General features: G+C 55.5%; 1 protein-coding gene across 2 annotated transcripts in view; it reads left to right on the plus strand.

Moving 5' to 3' along the window:
- The first annotated feature begins 408 nt into the window (after positions 1 to 408).
- pappa2 (pappalysin 2) overlaps positions 409 to 18,701 on the plus strand; it is a 71,497-nt gene continuing 53,204 nt past the window's right edge. For both annotated transcript variants that reach the window (XM_086172856.1, XM_086172857.1), the window contains exons 1-7: positions 409 to 1,085; positions 3,287 to 3,519; positions 4,885 to 5,112; positions 5,601 to 6,199; positions 15,810 to 15,958; positions 17,345 to 17,484; positions 17,597 to 17,750. In XM_086172856.1, the coding sequence (XP_086028982.1) occupies positions 470 to 1,085; positions 3,287 to 3,519; positions 4,885 to 5,112; positions 5,601 to 6,199; positions 15,810 to 15,958; positions 17,345 to 17,484; positions 17,597 to 17,750 (2,119 nt within the window). In that variant the 5' untranslated portion in view covers positions 409 to 469. The remainder of the gene's footprint in view (positions 1,086 to 3,286; positions 3,520 to 4,884; positions 5,113 to 5,600; positions 6,200 to 15,809; positions 15,959 to 17,344; positions 17,485 to 17,596; positions 17,751 to 18,701) is intronic.

Raw genomic sequence — 18,701 nt, forward strand, 5'->3', positions numbered from 1 at the left:
ACGTTAACCCACGCACACGCACACGCACACGCACACTGTAATAAATGTGTTATTAATGTTTTTTTATTTTTATTTTTTTTGTAGATAATTCAATAAATCCGGGGTGATGTTCTGCAGGGATGAGCGGCGGCGAGGGGTGAGGATGTGCGCGCAAAGTGCAGGAGCGTGCACGTCGCAGTAGATGTGACCCCCCCCCCCCCCCCCCGCCCTCCCTCCCTTAACAACAACATCTACACGCACGCACACACGCACACACATGCTGAGGGTCGCCGCTCCTCTGTGCAGCAAAAATTGTGCGGCCAAAAAAAAAAAGAAAAAGAAAAAGAATCCCGCAAAAATACACGCGCACGACATCTGACGAGCGCGCGGATGCGGGAGTTGACGTGGAAACCGGACACGGACTTTTGATCTTTTTTTTTTTCTCCTCTTTTTCTTTCCCCCCCCTGCAAAAAAAAGAAAAAGTGTGAACATGCTGTCGATCAGACTGCTGGTCGTCGTGCTCGTCCTCGTCACGAACACGCGTTCGCTCGGCGGCGTGGGCCGCTTCAAGCGCGTACTCGTGCGACGCGCGGACGGCGAGCTCTCCGGTTCTGCAGGTGAACCGTGCGCGGTTCCCGCCGTCCGGAGGTCCCGGCGGCAGCCGCGCTCCCCGGCCGCGCTCTCCCCGGTGCAACGGCGCCTCCCGGCGGCCGGTCCGGGGAGCGGCGGCCGGGCGCCGTGCGCCGGAGGCTGCGGGTTCGACGCCGGCGAGGACGCCTCCCACGCCGGGGAGGCTTCCAGATTCCCCCGGGGACTCAACCGGAGCTTCCCGGCGGGGGAGGAGGAGGAGGGGAACTCCACGCTGGCTCCCCCCGGGGAGGACGACTACTCCGGGGAGGACGAGGACGCGGATCCCGGTCCCGCGCCGTGGGGCGGACCTGCACCCGCGGCGCCCCCGGCGTGGATGAGGGCGCTGCATTTCGGCGGGCGGCGGCAGCAGCTGCGGTTGAGGACGGACGCCGGCGTGGAGCTGCCGCGGGCGGAGTTCGGCCTGGAGCTGTGGGTCAAACCCGAAGGCGGGCAAAGCGACCCGGCGGTCATAGCAGGTGGGTCGCACTTCTTCTTCCGACCTCCTCCATCCCCTTTGTATCTTCTCCCGCTCCCTCCATACATCTTCTCCGGACCTTTCCGACTTTCCTCGACCTGGTCTTGTGCACCTCCTCTGACGCGCCGTCTCCAAAACATCCTACAGCTTTCCTCAAAATCCATCTTAACTCACCCGGTGACTTCTTACTAAATTGAGTCGTCGTGGATGTTTAGCTGAAAACGCTGTCAAAATCTTTTTTCAAAGTGCCGGAATTGAATTCAATTAGTCAGAATTGAAGGTGAAATATATTTGCGCGATGACATTTCAAGCCCGGTTGTCGAGAAAAGATTCCGCCAGAGCCCCCAAACTGAAAAGGTTCCGGATGCCCATAGACTCGATGGGATTGTCCAATAAGTTTGGGGTGAAGTCATGGATTTGAAGGGGAACCCCTTCGCTGTGCCCCCCTGCTAGATCGGGTTCGAAGTAGCGTTCGTTCCTGGGACGTCTCCAGAATCCCGACAGCCCCCTCCGCGACGCGGAATTCTTCAACGCATTCCCGCCATTTTTTCGCGCCGAGCTGCTGACATTGGACCGACGCCACGGGACGCGCAAGGAATCGACTAAAGAGCAGGTGTAGGATCTAAAACGCCGTCGCATGGGAGTTAGCAGGTGTGCTCCAGATTGACAAGCTGCAGAGGAGGCGTCGCCGCGTCGTCGGCTATCTGCTTACACGGCATCTCCGGCGTCCGTCACAGCGGATCAAACGGCGGTCTCGCGGCTCGCGCTCAAGTATGCGCTTACATAACCGTGAAATTCCCGCGGTCGTGTTTCATTCGGCGCGTCTTCCTAGCTCGCCGGGCCTCGGGGTGAGGCTCGCGCCCGGCGCGGCGCTAGAACGCGGGCGCGTAGCGAAGAGCCGCATATCTGACGTGCGCGTCAGGCGAATCGAAAGGGATAAAAGTGGCGCGGCGCGGCGCCACAGCTGTCCAGATAGCAAGCGAGACCACAGACCGTCCACGTCCGCTCACATTTACTCTGATCAAAGATCCAGATCCATTACTCAGCTGCTTCCCCCTCATTGCTTCCTTATGTCCGGGCGCCGCTCTGCGGCCCCGGCCCTTCTCCCCGCGCTGTCCGGAGGGACTCTGACGCTGTTTCGGCGAGGAAACAATCCCCCATTGTTCCCGCCGGGCGCGGCGCTGACGCCGGTCCGGTGGCGACGACCCCGCCAACGCGTCCGTACGTTTCACCGCCTGTCGTGGCAGGAGCCGGTCCGAGAAGCAGGGGAATTTCTGAATCTCGATGTCCGATCGACTGAAGATCACGAAGGTGTTCCTTCGTTGTGATAGCGGTTCTTAATTGAGAGGCGGAGCCTGTCACCTAAGGACTATTTACAGCCTCTAACTAGGTGGGGAGAACCTGGAGAGAAACCAGGCAGGATCTAAATCCAATTCAACAACCCAGGTATTCACTTATGTGCGGGTGTCGCCACGGCGCCAGGCCCGGAAGGCCGGAACCGGATCCCTTCGCCCTGCGGATGTCACCGAATGATCCGAACTCCACGGGGGATCAGAGGTGGAGCTCCGGACCTGGAAACAGATCAGTGCGCGAGAGCCCGTCTCCCCCCTCGGTTTTATGGGGTGTCCATCGAGGTGAAAATCCCCGGGAAACCCGGCTCCACCTGGCGCAGCTGCACCTCCGCCCCACTGTGAATAGTCCACCCGCGTCACAGATGACGGGAGATCGGCCGACGGGCGCCGACGCCTTCCCGACTACGCCGAACCCCCGGTGGCGTGACGGCCCTTTGTCAGAGCTTCCTTGCCTCCAAAGAGCAGACCTCCCAAAGCAGAACGAGATGAAGAACCGTGGTCCCTGGGGGGGGAGGGAGGGGCGTCATGCCATACCCTTGCACCCAGTGCACACTTTAAGTGCAGGCACACACACACACACACACACACACACACAGAGGGAGCGCAGAGGAGGGTGAAGGGGTTCCCTGACCCTCCGCTGTCCTGGCCCATCACATCTGTGCAGCAGATGTGGGATCTGTTGCCGCGGCAGATGGAAACATCAGGGTCTGCTTTTGGCCGACTGGAGCACCTCCTTCCTCTTTCTCCTGCTCCCTGGCTTGTTTATGTGTTTGCGCGGCCGTTTGTGTATTCGCCTTTGGTTGCGCGCCAGCGTCCCTTCCGGCCTCCTGACGCTCCCCTTCTGTTGCAGGCGTCCAGGACAACTGCTCCCACCCGCTCGGCGAGAAGGGCTGGTCGGTCGGGATCCGGACAGCGGAGTCCGCCGGGACCAGGGACGCGCGCTTCTACTTCACGCTCCGCACCGACCGAGCCCCGACGGCCAGCACCGTCTACGGCCACCGGCGCTACCGAGCCGACGCCTGGACGCACCTGATGGCCACGTACAACGGCCACAACATGACCCTGTACGTTGACGGAGCGAAGGTGTGTTCCACCAAGCCGTGAATCTTACCTTGTATGTGCACAACAAGTTCTTGCCACGTTCCTAGTCCCGAAATGCGGCTCGCAGAAGGCGCGCTCGGTGCTAGATGGAACTCTACGACTCAGTGCAGATGGAGTGCACTCGGAGGCGCGTCTTTGCCAAGGTTTCGTAGGCAAACATGCATGTCTATTTCCAACGTCGGTGTGCTTCCCTTTACGTTGCCATGGTTGCTAAGCCATACAACCACCAGAGGGCATTGGAGAGTTCACCCTTGTTCCATTTCAGCAAACATGGTGGCAGCACAGGGCCTGGTGATGAGATACATTCAAAGAGAAGAACTCTGTCCTCATACATGTCCATGCAGACAGAGAGTTCTTCTCCTTGGTTATCCCTTCTTGTTCCCTGTGCCGTATGCTGGTCGCTCTTGACCCCCTCTCCAGATCTTAAGGGTAGCCAAGGGTAGCAAACAGAGCAGCACCTCCTGAGGTTGTGTGGGGTCAGTGTTGCGCAGCATGCTCAAGTGTGACCAGGGAAAGGGACAAAGAAGGAGACGACAACATGGCGCCAGGAGACCGCCGTGGATACTCTGAAAGCAGGCACGGGGAAACACGTGGACAGACATACCGTGTACCTCAAGGGTACGCCATAGCGATGACCTCAGGAGGGTTGCCGTCTGAACATGGTCTCAAACACCTGAGGAAGCTGTTTTATTTCTGTAGTACCCCTTTGCTCCTCTGGGGGCGGTCGCTAGTCACAGGAACCCGGGGGATCTGAGGTCTTGGGCTGGAACGGGGGGGGGGGGGGGGGGGTAGAATTCGGAAAGCGAGGTTTGAGGCGGTCGGACCTTCCGACATTTCACTTCTGGTCCAAACCATAATAGCAGGTGTGAAAGACGCGCCGGGATCGAAGGCCTAACATTTGGTGCGACCCGAAGAGGTGGTCCGGGACCGGAGCCCGTTGCGGTCTGCTCGCGGCGCGGAAAACGATCTCTGGATGGTCTGGCCGCCCGGGCCAAGCCGAGGCGGGTTATATCACCCGTGAAACGGCAGAAGAGGAAAAACAGCTGGGAAGAGAGGAAGTGGGCATGGCGGCGAGGAGGAGGAGGAGGAGGAGGAGTTTTAACCGTTACTGTGTCACACAATTAAATCAAAATCCAGAACTGCTTTTTAACTACGCAACTTAAGTTGGTGTTGCTGGTAATAACACCGTAATAAGAGCTTAATAACAACCTTAACTTACCCGGTTTCCTGTCTCGGATTGAAGTTTGGCTTATTTCAAACAGGCCATCGATACATCCGCTGTGTGTGTGTGTGTGTGTGTGTGTGTGTGTGACACCCACCTGGTCCCTGTGGTGTTCCTCTCTGCAGGTTGGCGAAAGCAGCCTCCAGCATGGTGACCTCTACAGCCCCTTCATGAAGACCTGCCGGACCCTCTTCCTGGGCAGCAACCAATCGGAGCAGGGCAACAGCTTCAGGGGCCTGCTGGGGGGCGTGGTTTTGTGGGGTACCGCCCGATCGCACCAGGATCTGCTGAAGGGCCCGGCGAGCGGGGACAAGACCCAGCCCGTCCTGGCCATGTGGGCCGACTTCACTGACGTAACCCGCTTAATTATTCAACTCTAAAATCTGTAAAAGCTGTAAGATGTTTTTAAAGTACCCAAACGAGGGGTCTTAGTACCCAAACTAGGGGTCTTAGTACCCAAATGAGGGGTCTTAGTACCCAAACGAGGGGTCTTAGTACCCAAATGAGGGGTCTTAGTACCCAAACTAGGGGTCTTAGTACCCAAATGAGGGGTCTTAGTACCCAAACTAGGGGTCTTAGTACCCAAACTAGGGGTCTTAGTACCCAAACGAGGGGTCTGAGTACCCAAACGAGGGGTCTTAGTACCCAAATGAGGTGCCTTAGTACCCAAATGAGGGGTCTTAGTACCCAAATGAGGGGTCTTAGTACCCAAACAAGGGGTCTTAGTACCCAAATGAGGTGCCTTAGTACCCAAATGAGGGGTCTTAGTATCCAAACTAGGGGTCTTAGTACCCAAACGAGGGGTCTTAAGAGTACAAGTGTCATTGGTCCTTGTTCGTAGGCGGATCAGACGTGGACTCCGTCCAAAGTGGGCCTCCATCCCAGGATAATCGCCACTCCAGTGCCGGAGGAGGAGCCCGTGTCCCCGTTCCTGCCGCCGCTCTGCGGCCTCACGCCCTGCGACAACACCGACATCATCTCCGGCTACAACCGCCACTGGCGGCTCCGCGGCCCCAAGCGGATACGCTACAGGGTGGTCAACCTGGCCAACGACGACGGCGGCGACCCCACCGTTTCCCCGGAGCAGATCCGGCTCCAGCACGCCGCCCTGACCGAGGCCTTCCGCCCGTACAACATCAGCCTGGAGCTCAGCGTGCACGCCGTGAGGAACTCCAGCCTCCGGCAGCGCTTCATCCTCAGCAACTGCCGCATCGGGAAGATCGGGAACCGCCGGTGCGACCCCGAGTGCGACCACCCCAAGACGGGCCACGACGGCGGCGACTGCCTCCGCCTGGGCGCTTGCTACAACTGGAAGAGGCAGGACGGGGTTTGCAACATGGAGTGCAACAGCATTCACTACGACTACGACGACGGAGACTGCTGCGACCCGGAGGCCACCGACGTCCTGAAGACCTGCTTCGACCCCGAGTCACCCGACAGGTTTCTGCTTCTACCTTCTCGCATGCAGGGGATGTGGGGTACACCGAGGTACGTTCTGAACCAGGTTCTCCAAACTTGTCAATGTCCATGTGACCTGCACCTTGACAAATGGCAAGCGCTACATCTTTGAGGTAGACAAACAGAACAAGTCCCCAGTGTACGTTTTGTACTTGGTACGTTCCTGTGGCTTGAAGAGCGTCATCGCTGTAGTCTCCGGTTAAGGGCAATGTGGTTTTTTTGGGTTGTTGAGTCAACCTCGGGGCGAGATTCTATGTTGGAGGACTTCCAATACCTCAGAACGACAAAGGGCGCTCGCCTCTCGATGACCTGGCTACCACTCTTTGGTGGCATAGGGCGGGTCCATCGTTGGACCTCCAGCGCCAGAGAAAAATGGATTCATCCCAGAACATCTGGATGACACCACTGTGACCAGCAAATTGACCAACGTATCTCAGACTTCCCCCTTCACGCCGGCGCTTCATTTATAATTTCGAGTTCGTCACGGACATACCGCACCCCCCCCCGTCCTGCCCTCGGCTTTGACTCGAAAGCCCTCGACGGCAGGCATTTATCAAATCGCGCCTCGACGGCCCGGCATCGGTATGACATCGACATTTCGACGGCGCCGACCGCGCCGTTCAAGGCCCGCGACTTCTTACGTTTCTTTTCTAAGCTCGTCGGCCGCGGTGATGGTTGAGAGACAACACAAGGGTGATGGCTCGTAAAAGCGTCCCTCCTCCCTGTGATCCCCCGGCCCAGACACTATGTCACCTTGAAAGAATTTATTGACGGAGATCCTTGGCTCAGGGGTTAATTCCCAATTAGGAACGAGGGCACGCGGCGCGGCGAAGCCTTTTCCGGAGGCTGCCGCGAAGGCGTGGATGCCGAAGGACCCCTTTCACCCTTGCAGATGGACTCTTCGCCCCCTCCCGCCCCGGGGAAGGCGGGATCGAGGCCAGAACCTCCGGGCCGCGGAGCAGCTTCTGCCCCGATGCTGCGCGACTGACAAACTCAGCACCCCGATGAATAATTGCGGCTATTACTACATTACCTCATAGCGCTCTGGTGCAAGTTGAAGTGAATTATGCAATTTATGCCTGACTGCTGCTCTTACCCTCGAGTAACAGCTGCTGCCTCGCGCTGCGCCGACGCCATTTACTTTTTAATGGAGTGCGGAGCTGATTTATCGGCGCTTTTATTTGATTGTTTTGACCTGAACCGGCACCTACATTTGTTCCCCTCTCCGCGCGACACGTCGTGGAATGACAGTATATCATCTCGTGGCTTCCCTTTCAAAATGAAAGGGGCAAGTAAAGGCAAAAGAGGCCGGGGGAAACATCCAACTTTATGTCCTTTTGGGGGAAACTCAGAGATTCCTATCATTTCTCGCCTTAAAAGAAAGGCGACCATGTCGCAGGGTGGCTCCGCACTCGGGAAATCAACCCCGGTGCAGATGCGACTTTTAAAATCTGCGAAATGGAGGACGCGCCATTTATCGGTGACTATTTCCGGCGGGCCATAAAAGCACGGATCAATATAAACTATATCGTCGACGGTTTAAATTATCACCAGCTCCTTTGCTGCCGCCGGGTTAGTTATTATCTGAAATGGACGGTGCAACGCAGAACTTCGAAGCGACTCTGCACTGCCCTCGAGTGGACGTATGGCTTAGCAACCATGAAAGGAAGTACACGGATAGTGACGTTTGGAATGGACGTACATGTTTGCCTACAAAACCTTGGCATAAAGGAGTTGTAGAGTTCCATCTAGCACCGGGTGCTAGCTTTAGCTAGCTTCAGTTTTGGGACTAGGAACATGGCAAGTGCTCGGGGAGTGACGCTTGGCAACATTTGTACAAGACATACCCGTTCACATACCGGGTGCTAGCTTTAGCTAGCTTCAGTTTTGGGACTAGGAACATGGCAAGTGCTCGGGGAGTGACGCTTGGCAACATTTGTACAAGACATACCCGTTCACATACCGGGTGCTAGCTTTAGCTAGCTTCAGTTTTGGGACTAGGAACATGGCAAGTGCTCGGGGAGTGACGCTTGGCAACATTTGTACAAGACATACCCGCTCATGTAGGTAACCAGGGGGCAGAAAGGAGCCTAAAAAGGTACCGGCGCTGCTTTTGCGAAAGCTGGAACAGGCGCGCCGGGCACGCCGCTCTGATGCATCCGACGTTTAAAATTAAACAGCGTCGATTAAAACCGCCCCGGTGGAAATTGAAATGGGGTAAATTAGCCGCAAAACCGCAACAGCTGTCCCGAGATGGAAGTACTTGTTGAAATGCGCTCCAAACGAGCTAACGCGGTAACTAACGCTCCAGATGCGAACCGCCCGACGTAGCGCCTGACAGTTCCTCCAATCACGCTTGATATATTTGTAGCGCGCACGGCGAGCCCGCGGAGGCTGGCAGCCGGACCGACCCTCCGGCGGGCATCGCGTACAAATTGGTGCTCTCACTTTTCCCCCCGGGGATTTTCACAAAGCGGGGATGGTGGCTCGGGAGGCCAAAGTACACACTCGTCTCCGCTCGGCAGCCCGAGCGGCTGCCCGCTGCCTTCCATTTGGTCTGACGGACGGGCTCACGCGGAGCTCCAAATAGCTTGCGTGAAGTCTCTCCATGAGGTTGTCAGTCCAGGTTCTTAAAGACCTCGTCCATAACCCAAATTGTAACCACAGACTTGTGGAGTGGACCACTGGGAAACACGCCGCGCCGCGCTTTAAGGCAACGTCGCTAGCATGCTACGTCCGGGGACGACGGCTCGATGCGAGGACGCATTTGTGTTTTGTCGGGAAAAAAAAAAAAAAGCCAGCTTTCCATTTATACCCCGAACAAATTGACCGCTCTCGGGGTTTGTTTTCACAGCCTCCCGCGCCGTAACGCAGATCTATAAATCAACCGCTCCGCTAAGGAAGAAATAGAAAGTGCCATCGTTCTATTTATGTGAGATTTATGAGGATTTCTTATTTAGAGCATCCACAGCGGACCCGCTGTGAAAACACACGGACGGAGATTATCAGTCTGTAGTGAGTTTCGGGACGTCGCTCGGCATCCGGGCTGCAGATTTACCGCTCAATTTGGTGTTTGGCTCGCCCTCCCAGGAGCTGTCGCCGTCGCGTTGCAGCCCAGAGGATTTCGCGCGAGCGCCGGCCTCAACTCAGGTCGGCTCCTCCGGCGCGGAAGGAATGCGTGACCTGAGCGGCGTTCCGGGTTTTTCTTCGGTGTCGAACGGTCGGCGGGGAGTGAAAGAAGAAAAGCGAAGGTGAAAAGTCCAGCCAGCCAGAAAGGCTACATCACGCCGTCGGACCGTCACCCTCGTCGACCCTTCTCGCCGCCGTCCCGCTAGCTGTCGCTTTGCTAGCGGCGGAGACGCGGACCGTGCGGATCCCCTTGCCAGAGCAGCAGCTGGACATCTTCACCCTGAAGAATGTTCTGAAGGAAGACAGCAATTACGGACACCGGTCCAAACACTCCTCTACCTCCATTCCCCCCGCCTCCCTTTCGCAGCGGTGGAGGATGATGAAGAGGGACATGGAGTCCCGCGGTTGCCGCACCTCAATTACGTTTAGCCTCCACCATGGGAAGCAGAAAAGTACCGTATTTTCCGGACGATTGAGCGCCCCTGAATATAACCCGCACCGCCTAAAAATAGCTAAATAAATCTATGTGCAAACATACGGGCCGCACTTGTCTGGAAGCTGCAGACGGAGAAACATTTTTTTAACTTTTTAATCGAAAACATACCGCTAACGCCCACAGATACGTACTGGAAATGCTTTTTTTTTTTTTTTTCTAAACAGTGGCTGTAACACGGACGATGAAAAAGATGAATGATAAATAACACAAGGGAAAGCGCATCCGTCCAGCCATCACTTTCTGTCCCAGCTAAGTCGTTTTCTTCGGTGTCGGACGTGAACGGCTTCCGATGTGACGAGGGTAAATATGGTAAAGCTTGTTAGCCCCAAAATATCCATAGATCAGACGTATGGTTGTTTAAGACGCCGCGTTCAAAGCGTCGGAAAAAATTAGCAGTCTACATCCCGGAAATGACGGTAGTTCAAAATAGGATGGTAGCTACATGGTAGCCGTCCATGAGCGCAGGTGTAGCCGTCTGTTTCCATTAGCGATAGCCACATAAATCTAGAGTCGGGTCATGCAGTCCTTGTTTACGTAGCAGAAAACAACAGGATTAGCTTAACAAGGCTGGATGTTTATGTTGTTTTAGCCGAAGAGCCGTTGATTTAAGGAGTTGCTGTGATCCGCAAGCTTTTAGCGATATAAAGATCTCAAATCTAGAACCTTCTCCGGCCTCACAGACACGTAGCATTCGCCGCCATGCACCGGGTCACCATCGCCATCGTCAGAGACGGCGCCGAGTTCTTCTTGACCCGCAACTCCTTGGCACACTTTCGTCAACAAGCTAGGAAAAGCGCAACACTCCCGGAGGTGATCTTAGTGCCCGGGTGACTCCGGTGGTTTGGCCGCACACAGGAAACGTCACCGTTAGCCGTTGTTTGCGTCCTAAACGACTTGGAGTGGACGGGCAAGAAGGGGAAAGAAGGGGAAAATGGCGGTTGGCTGTCGCGCCGGTCGGATGTTGTCGCCGGTTTAGGCTTCAGGACGCAGACGTAGACGTCGGCGGACTCTGTTGTTTTGCTCGGAGTTGGCCTCCGGCGAGGGGACGGGGTCTGGTCCTTTGGCCCCCGGTTCCATCGGATCCCAGATTTGATGTTTATTGCAAAGAATACCTCGAATGGAAATGTTTCCACCGCGCCAGTCTGCGCACGATAAAGGAAATCGTTTGTAGCCCTGATGAGAAAATTGGAGAGATCAGCGCGCCCTGGCTGGACTGTCGCGTCGCAGTTTGGGCTGATTTGAGTCAACTCGATTAAATCTAATTTATATCGCGGCGATTCGGAACAGAAGGTATCTCCAGGTGCTCGTCGGAGGGCCGTCCTCCTCGTCGCATCCGCGAGGAAGGTCATCGGAGGCCGGCGGCGGTCGGATTTAACGCGTCGACCGTCGCATTTCATCCGATTTTCGTGCAAAAAGTTTTTTCTCTGTTTTTTTTTTTTTTTTTTTTTTTTTGCCTGAGATGTTTGTTTTCTTTGGCTCTCGCTGGATACAATTTTGAAAAATAATAAAAATCAAAAAAAGGCACAGTCTGTGCTCCTGGACGGGGATCAGTTCCTGCCTATAAGCTCCCCATCTTCCACTCAGAACCCGCGGACGGCCAAAACTCACTCGGGGGGCGGCGGAGGAGCGTCGCTGTTCTTCCGGAGAGGCTTTCCGTGGCTCGGGTCGCCTGACCGCCGCGCTAAGCTGCTTCGTCCACGCCGGCGTGAGGGGTTTCTATCAGGTGGACCCCGGGGCCTCCTCCTTTTCTGAGTGGGGGATGCTTTCTTCTTCCTCTCGCCACGGTCCCTGGATCCGGCCAGCATCCCCCAGAATTAATGCGAGGATGACATTTCACTGGCATTTGCAGAGCGCCGAACTATTTTCATGTTCCGGCCCTCCTCCTCCTCCTCCTCCTTCTCCGATTGTGGGACCCTCTACGTGTGCAGCTGCTCCTGGTCAGCGCGAGGCCAGAGCTTTTCTTTTTTCTTCTCCAGCCAGCCGCTGTCACGAAACACATTTGCTCAGGAGGAGCCAATTCGAGCGGCGTCGCCAGGTACACTGCAGATTCTGGCATGGCGGCAAAGCGAAAGGGAGCGAGGAAGGGGGGGGGGGGGGAGTGGGGCGGCATGGTGTCCGTCTAGAATAAGACACATGTCCGGGATTTGCTAGCGTTTTGTTGATTAGCGTTCCTGTGCCTCCTCCAGGCTGACTCCCTCCCATCCAGTGACCTTACGGTCTGGGGTGCTAACAAGGCTACACTTGGGTGGTTGGGTGGTTGGGGGGGGCGGCTTGCTCAAGGGCACTTCGGACATACGGGAGGAGCCGTGGGGATAGAACCGGCAAACTTCTCATCGGAGACATTGTAGACCTCAAGGGTACGCTCCCTTGACCTCGCTCTTCTCGCCCCCTGCGGTATCCTGGCCTCCACCCGTGTTGGGGGGGGGGTCGATGACGTGACGGGAGTCGCTATGGTAACAAGGGTAACCCTCTGGATACCGCAGGGGGCGAGAAGAGCGTGGGCGAGGGGGCGTACCCTTGAGGTCTACAATGTCTTCAATGAGAAGTTTGCCGGTTCTATCCCCAAGATCCTCCGGTATGTCCGAAGCGCCCATGAGCAAGCCCCCTTCTATCTACGGGAGGAGCCGTGGGGATAGAACCGCCAAACTTCTCATTGGAGACATTGTAGACCTCAAGGGTACGCCCCCTCGAACTCGCTCTTGTCGCCCCCTGCGGTATGCAGGGGGTAACCCTTGTTACCATGGCGACACCCGTCACGTCATTGACCCCCTCCCCCCCCCGCGGGTGGCGGCTACCTCTGTTCCTCCGAGATGAGAGAGTCGACAAGGAAACGGAGGTGAGGCCGACGGATTCCCTCTCGTTCCTTAAATTCAACCAAGAAACGACAGAAGACGTCTTCCTTTAATCAGATGAAGACGGGGATGAGGTCATGCGTGGCGCTCGCTCTGAAATTGAATTTTAGATGAAGGATGAAAAAAAAAAGAAGGCCTTTGGTCTCAGCTTAATCTAATTTAAGTCGAGGATAAGTGAAAGAAACAACGATGTCTTCTTGGATTTCACCGCCGTATCGGTTTTTCTCATTCCAAAACTCTCCAAAAGGGACAGAAGGGAGTCCACCGGGCGGTCGCAAGAGGGAAATGTAGAAGAATCGTACCCTAGTGAGATCTTCTGGCGTTCCCACGAGATATCCCTCGTCTTCTTCCTTCTCTGGTTCACTTCTCCTGGGTCAGCTGACGCCTCCTGCACCTTCTGCCATCAGGACCATCTAGTACAGCAGAGGGAGGGGCACCACTCCATGGCTGGAGGTTTGAGAATTCACAAGTGTTTTCACTCAGGGAATCCGCCGCTGAAGACCTCTTCATCTCCTCGAGGACTGTTTTTATCCGCAAACGGCAAACGCTTAGCTTTGTCGTCGAGGTGCAAAGGCTTTGCCGCAGCCTCTGGAGCACATCTGCGGGTCGACTTGCCAAATCCTCTTGTCTGTGCGTTAGTGGACCGCTGCACAAGCAGCGACCCTTCCACCTCCACCAGATCTCCACAACGTAGCCTCCTTGTTTTCACCTTTCCCATCACACTTGGAGGATCCCTGCACCACCCAGCATGGGTTCCTGCCCCGCATTTCTGGCATACCGTCCATATTTAATCAAATCTACACGTATGACGGTTTAGAAAACGTCCATGCTCGCCGAGGTCGGGAGGCCCGGCTTCGACGGCACCGATTTGGGCGCTGGAGTCGAGGAGGACAGTTTGCAGAGAGCAAGGGGCCGGCACAAAGCTCGGGGGGGGAAATCTAAGGCGAGATTTACGGCCCCGAAACCTGAGCGAGGAGGCGACCGTGTCAGCCTGACCTTCTTCAGCCGGGCTTTTTCTGCAAACACTCTTTGCAACACCGCCACCCCTGCGGGCGCTAATGCTAACGCCCCTCCGGGCAGAGGTGCTTATGACAGCCCTTCGCAAAGTGAATTCCAGGTTCTCCTCGCCCGAAGCTCATCCCGGCTCTTGGCGTTCGCGATCTAGCGGGCTAGCGTCCGCCGGGTCAACGGGTCGGGGCGCAAATTTCCTCTCCGACCGCGGTTTCCCGGCTCGGCCGGATTCCGAGTCGTCCGATCTCGTCAATATCCTGTCAGATACTGGAATTTTCTCAATTTCCTTGACCTCCTTCCCAGTGCAGGTAAATATTCTGCAGAGGCACGAAGCTTTTTAGCTAACAACGTCAACGGGCTCCTTGCGCTCTGTCCGCCCTTGCACGCAAAATGTCTCTTCGCCGTCCCGGCCGAGCGCGAGCGGCCTCCTTTCCACGACGTTTACGTAAAACTCCGCCGACTCCGCCGGCTGTTTGTTTTCACCAAGCACAGTTTCTGCTCTGAATCCTTTCCAAGCTCATTCCCAAAACAAACATCACACGCGGTTTGTGTTTTGGGTTTGTTTTCACTTCGGGGTTTTGACTCTGGACGGTTTAGATTCCCTGGGTTCGGTTCATCTTTTTCGTTCACGGAGACTCCGTACAGAAGGGAATCCTTCCCGCTTTGCCTTTTGTACGCTCGGGTGTCAAAACCGCCTCATCGGCAGGTCCTCCTGGATCCTGAGCCTCCGTAGCCGTTAGCGCTGCCGTGCTGTTCGGCGGGTCGGACCGACGCGGCCCTCGGCGGAGGATCGGCTCGCTCATTTGTTTCGCGGGCGATGTCACGCCTGCATGCGGAACCCGCAGTAAATCAGGCGCTCGCCGCGATATTTTTAGAAGGTGCCTGATGATTCTTTGGGAGTTCAAAGAGACGAGCTTGTCAACGGCGATATTTAGACTGGACGCCGCTCTGCATAGTGATGATAGTCGCGCCGGGATCCAGGCTTCTCGCCTCCCGCCGACGGGAATCCAGTTAATTCACTACGCGGGCTATGAATCACGCACAACAACTCGTCGTCTGCCAGTTTGGCCTCGTATCTCCATTCAGACGTCCCACGAGTCCCCCCGCGGCTCAAGAGTCAACTCTTCAGCGGTCCATTTCCTGTCACACGGAATTGCGTCGAGCGCAGTGATGGATGTTGCGCGCAGCCTCGGCTGAACTCAGCCAAAGTGATGTTGTGAGAGTAGTGCCTCCCCGAGGTATCTTAAATCTTTAACCTTATTTAGCCGGGCGACGGGCCTGAGAAAGCGCATTTACAGCAACACGTGAAGTCCGGGACGGATCGCATCGCAACGAGGCTACGTAGCGACGCCAGAGGAACGGCGTCTGGCCTTACGGTACGGGAGGACGAGGAGCTCACCTGTTGGCTTGGATTCTGGAAATTCATTGACGGAGGCAGAGTTAAGTAGCGTTCAGAGATTAGCCCTTCGTCTAATCCGCCTCTAAATCTTAGGATATACCGGGAGGGGTAGCCTAGGCGGTGAGGGCAAGAGGCGACTGGGTTCTCAACCGAAGACCGAAAGCAGGGGCGGCGATCGGAGCTACCGTCGTCGTCAAGCGCTTGGAATGCCCCGGGAAGCCGCGGCGGCCCCTCGGCGAAGGTCCCGGCCAGGACCCGCTGTGAGGATCCCAGAGCTGCCGGGCCGGCGGGGCGGCAGGAGGACGGCGGGAGCGTTCCAACCATGGGAGAGCCAAACGGAAAAATGCCACGTGACATCATTTGCTGAAGACAAAAACCCAAAATAACCCAAAAGTTGGCTTGGTTTGGGGTCAGGGGGGGGTGAGGGGGCCTTGGGAGCAGGCGGTTGAAAAACACTTGAACGGATTCGGATGGAGAGTTGACAGAGTAGCAGTGGGGGAGCGAGAAGAGGTACAGTCGGTATGCCCGCCGTCTCAGGTCCAGTTCGGGGAAGTCTTCCGACCTGTCCACCTTAAACCCCACCTCTTGCGCCGGTGGGCAGAAGGGATGGGCTCGGTCTACTGGGAAGCCCCCTTTCTGCTTCCCTGTCTTGAACTTCTCCTCACTCCTTCATCCAGCTGAACTTCTCTTGCGCTTCCTCCGTAGGGCCTACATGAGCGTCAAAGAGCTGAAGGAGGAGCTACGCCTGAGCAGTACCGACACGCTCAACGTTTTCTTCGCCAGCAACTCCGTGCGCGAGGAGCTGGCGGGCGCCGCCACCTGGCCGTGGGCGAAGGAAGCCCTGACGCACCAAGGTAACCCGGCGACAAGCAACGCTAGCGGATATTCTTCTGCCGGAGAACATCCGTTTCCACGGATGTTCTCGCCCCCTGATGCCATTTGATTGCAAGTCCACCTTGGGTCGTGTCTCCAGGTGGGTGAAGAGGGGATGTTCTCCAGGCTAGCATGGAGGCTAGCTAACCGCTTCTAATTGGAAGTTGCTCTGGCAATAGCGTGTTAGCGCCCACTAGCGGCCAAAGCAAAAACATCGGGGCGGAATCGTCCAATCGTGACGTAAAGACGGCCGACATCGAGAACGTCCACGAACATTTAGCGCTTCTATATTTTCAAATAGCAACAAGCGGTACCGACGTTCGGGCAGAGTGGTCGTTGTCAAGGTAACAAACTACATCGCACTCCATAACATAGCGCTTTGAGTTTTTATTCAAAACCCATCCATGCGTTTCGCTTGGCGGCGTCCGATTGAAATGGAGGGGAAACAAGATGGCAGCGATTTTCCCGGCACGCTGCCCCCAACCAGGATCGTTAGTCCCCCTTTCCACTGGAAAACGGCTAATCGACCCGACAACAACAACCAAACAACCCCGCAAACAATCGTAGCCGCCCTTGCCCGCGAACCAGCTGCTCTTTATTTGTTTACGCGCGTTTCTTCTTCGCGCGCCAGCGCCGAGTGCCGAGCGGCGCGGGGCGCCATCGGAGCGCCAGGCGGAGGAAGCGAATCTGGAACAATTGACCCAATGTGTGAAATCAGTGTTTTCAGATCCTCCGTCGTGCTTGTGTTTGTTGTCGATAGCGACGGGACGCCGGTAGAAACGCACCCAACCAGCAGGGGGTGGTGACAATACGCCGAGAGCTGGGGTTTGGAGTTTTTGACCTGAAGGTCGGGGGTTGGACGGGGAGAACTTTGGTTTGTGAAACACCACCAGAAGAAGACCACGGTGCGACCTTCACGGAAAACAGAACCAAAAATCCCTTTTTGTCCTACCATGTGTGCCGGTTGATTCCTACGAACCAGAACCCCTCCTGTGATCCAAGTGTCTTTCTGAGTCGAAAAGCTATTTTCAATTTTTTGGGCTCTTACTTGTCCAAAGAAGAAGAAGAAGATCGGGGATCTGGACTTTCCCACTAAATCCAGAGTTCCTCGTTATCAGCCTCGCTGTCGGGTTCCCCCTATAGTTGTTGTCTTACATAAGAACCCCCTTACGGGGAGGAAACTCATCCCATCCAGGGAGGAGTGTGTGCAAGAGTGTACGAGTGTGTGTGTGTGTGTGTGTGTGTGAGGGTGACCTTGTGCTGAGTTTACTATGTGATGACTCACTTTTCTGTCATCCATCTATATTTACTACCGGTGAGTCATCTAGTGAGAAGCTGGGAACTATCTAATCCCCCCTCCATCCCAGGTGGGATGGTGCTGAACCCCTCCTACTTTGGCACCAACGGCCACCACAACACCATGATCCACGAAATGGGCCACATCTTCGGACTGTACCACGTCTTCAAGGGGGTGAGCGAGCGGGACTCCTGCGACGACCCGTGTCAGGTAGAGGTCGACGGAACGTCCGAGTTGTGCGGATGTTGGATTTAAACGCCACCCTTGCGTTTCCTGGCGCCGGTGTCCCTGGATCCATCGACCGAGGGTCTGTTTCTGACAGGAAACCACCGCGTCCATGGAGACGGGAGACCTGTGTGAGGACACGGCCCCGACGCCCAAATCCAAAGCCTGCCACGACCCCGGCGCCGTCGACGACGCCTGCGGGGTCACCATGTACCACGACACCCCGTTCAGCAACTACATGAGCTACACAGGTAAACCGCGGCGCAAGCCTGGTGTCAACTCAGGCTCAAGTCGAAGGTCCACGCGGGTTCAAGCCCGAGGATGAAACATGAGGTTCAAATCTAAGGTCAACTTAGGTTCCAACTCAAGATAAACCTGAGGTCAGCTCAGGTTTAAGTCGAAGGTCAACTTAGGTTCCAACTCAAAATAAACCTGAGGTCAAATAAGGTTCCAACCCGAGATAAACCTGAGGTCAACTCAGGCTCAAGTCGAAGGTCCACGCGGGTTCAAGCCCGAGGATGAAAGATGAGGTTCAAATCTAAGGTCAACTTAGGTTCCAACTCAAGATAAACTTGATGTCAACTCAGGTTCAAGTCTAGGATTAATTCGGGTTCAAGCCCTAGGTCAACACAGGATTAAACCGGAGGTCAACTCGGGTTTAAACCTAAGGTCAACTTAGGTTCCAACCCGAGATAAACCTGAGGTCAACTCAGGTTCAAATCTAAGGTCAACTTAGGTTCCAGCCCAAGATAAAGCTGAGGTCAACTCAGGTTCAAGTCGAAGGTCCACTGTGGTTCAAGCCCGAAGATGAAACCTGAGTTGACCTCAGGTTCAAGTCTAGGATTAATTCAGGTTCAAGCCCAAGGTCAACACATGATTAAACCGAAGGTCAACTCAGGTTTAAACTTGAGGCCAATTCAGGTTCCAACCCGAGATAAACCTGAGGTCAACTCATGTTCAAATCTGAAGTCAACTTAGGTTCCAACTCAAAATAAATCTGAGGTCAACTCAGGTTCAAGTCGAAGGTCCACTCGGGTTCAAGCCCGAAGATGGAACATGAGGTCAACTCAGGTTCAAAATCTAAGGTCAACTTAGATTTAAACCCAAGATAAACCTGAGGTCAACTCAGGTTCAAGTCTAGGATTAATTCAGGTTCAAGCCCGAGGTTAACTCAAGTTTAAACCTGATGTCAACTCAGGTTT

Source organism: Fistularia commersonii, chromosome 25, assembly GCF_037954325.1.
Source record: "Fistularia commersonii isolate RoL2024-O1a breed Wild chromosome 25, RoL_Fcom_v1.0, whole genome shotgun sequence".
Lineage (NCBI taxonomy): Eukaryota > Metazoa > Chordata > Actinopteri > Syngnathiformes > Fistulariidae > Fistularia > Fistularia commersonii.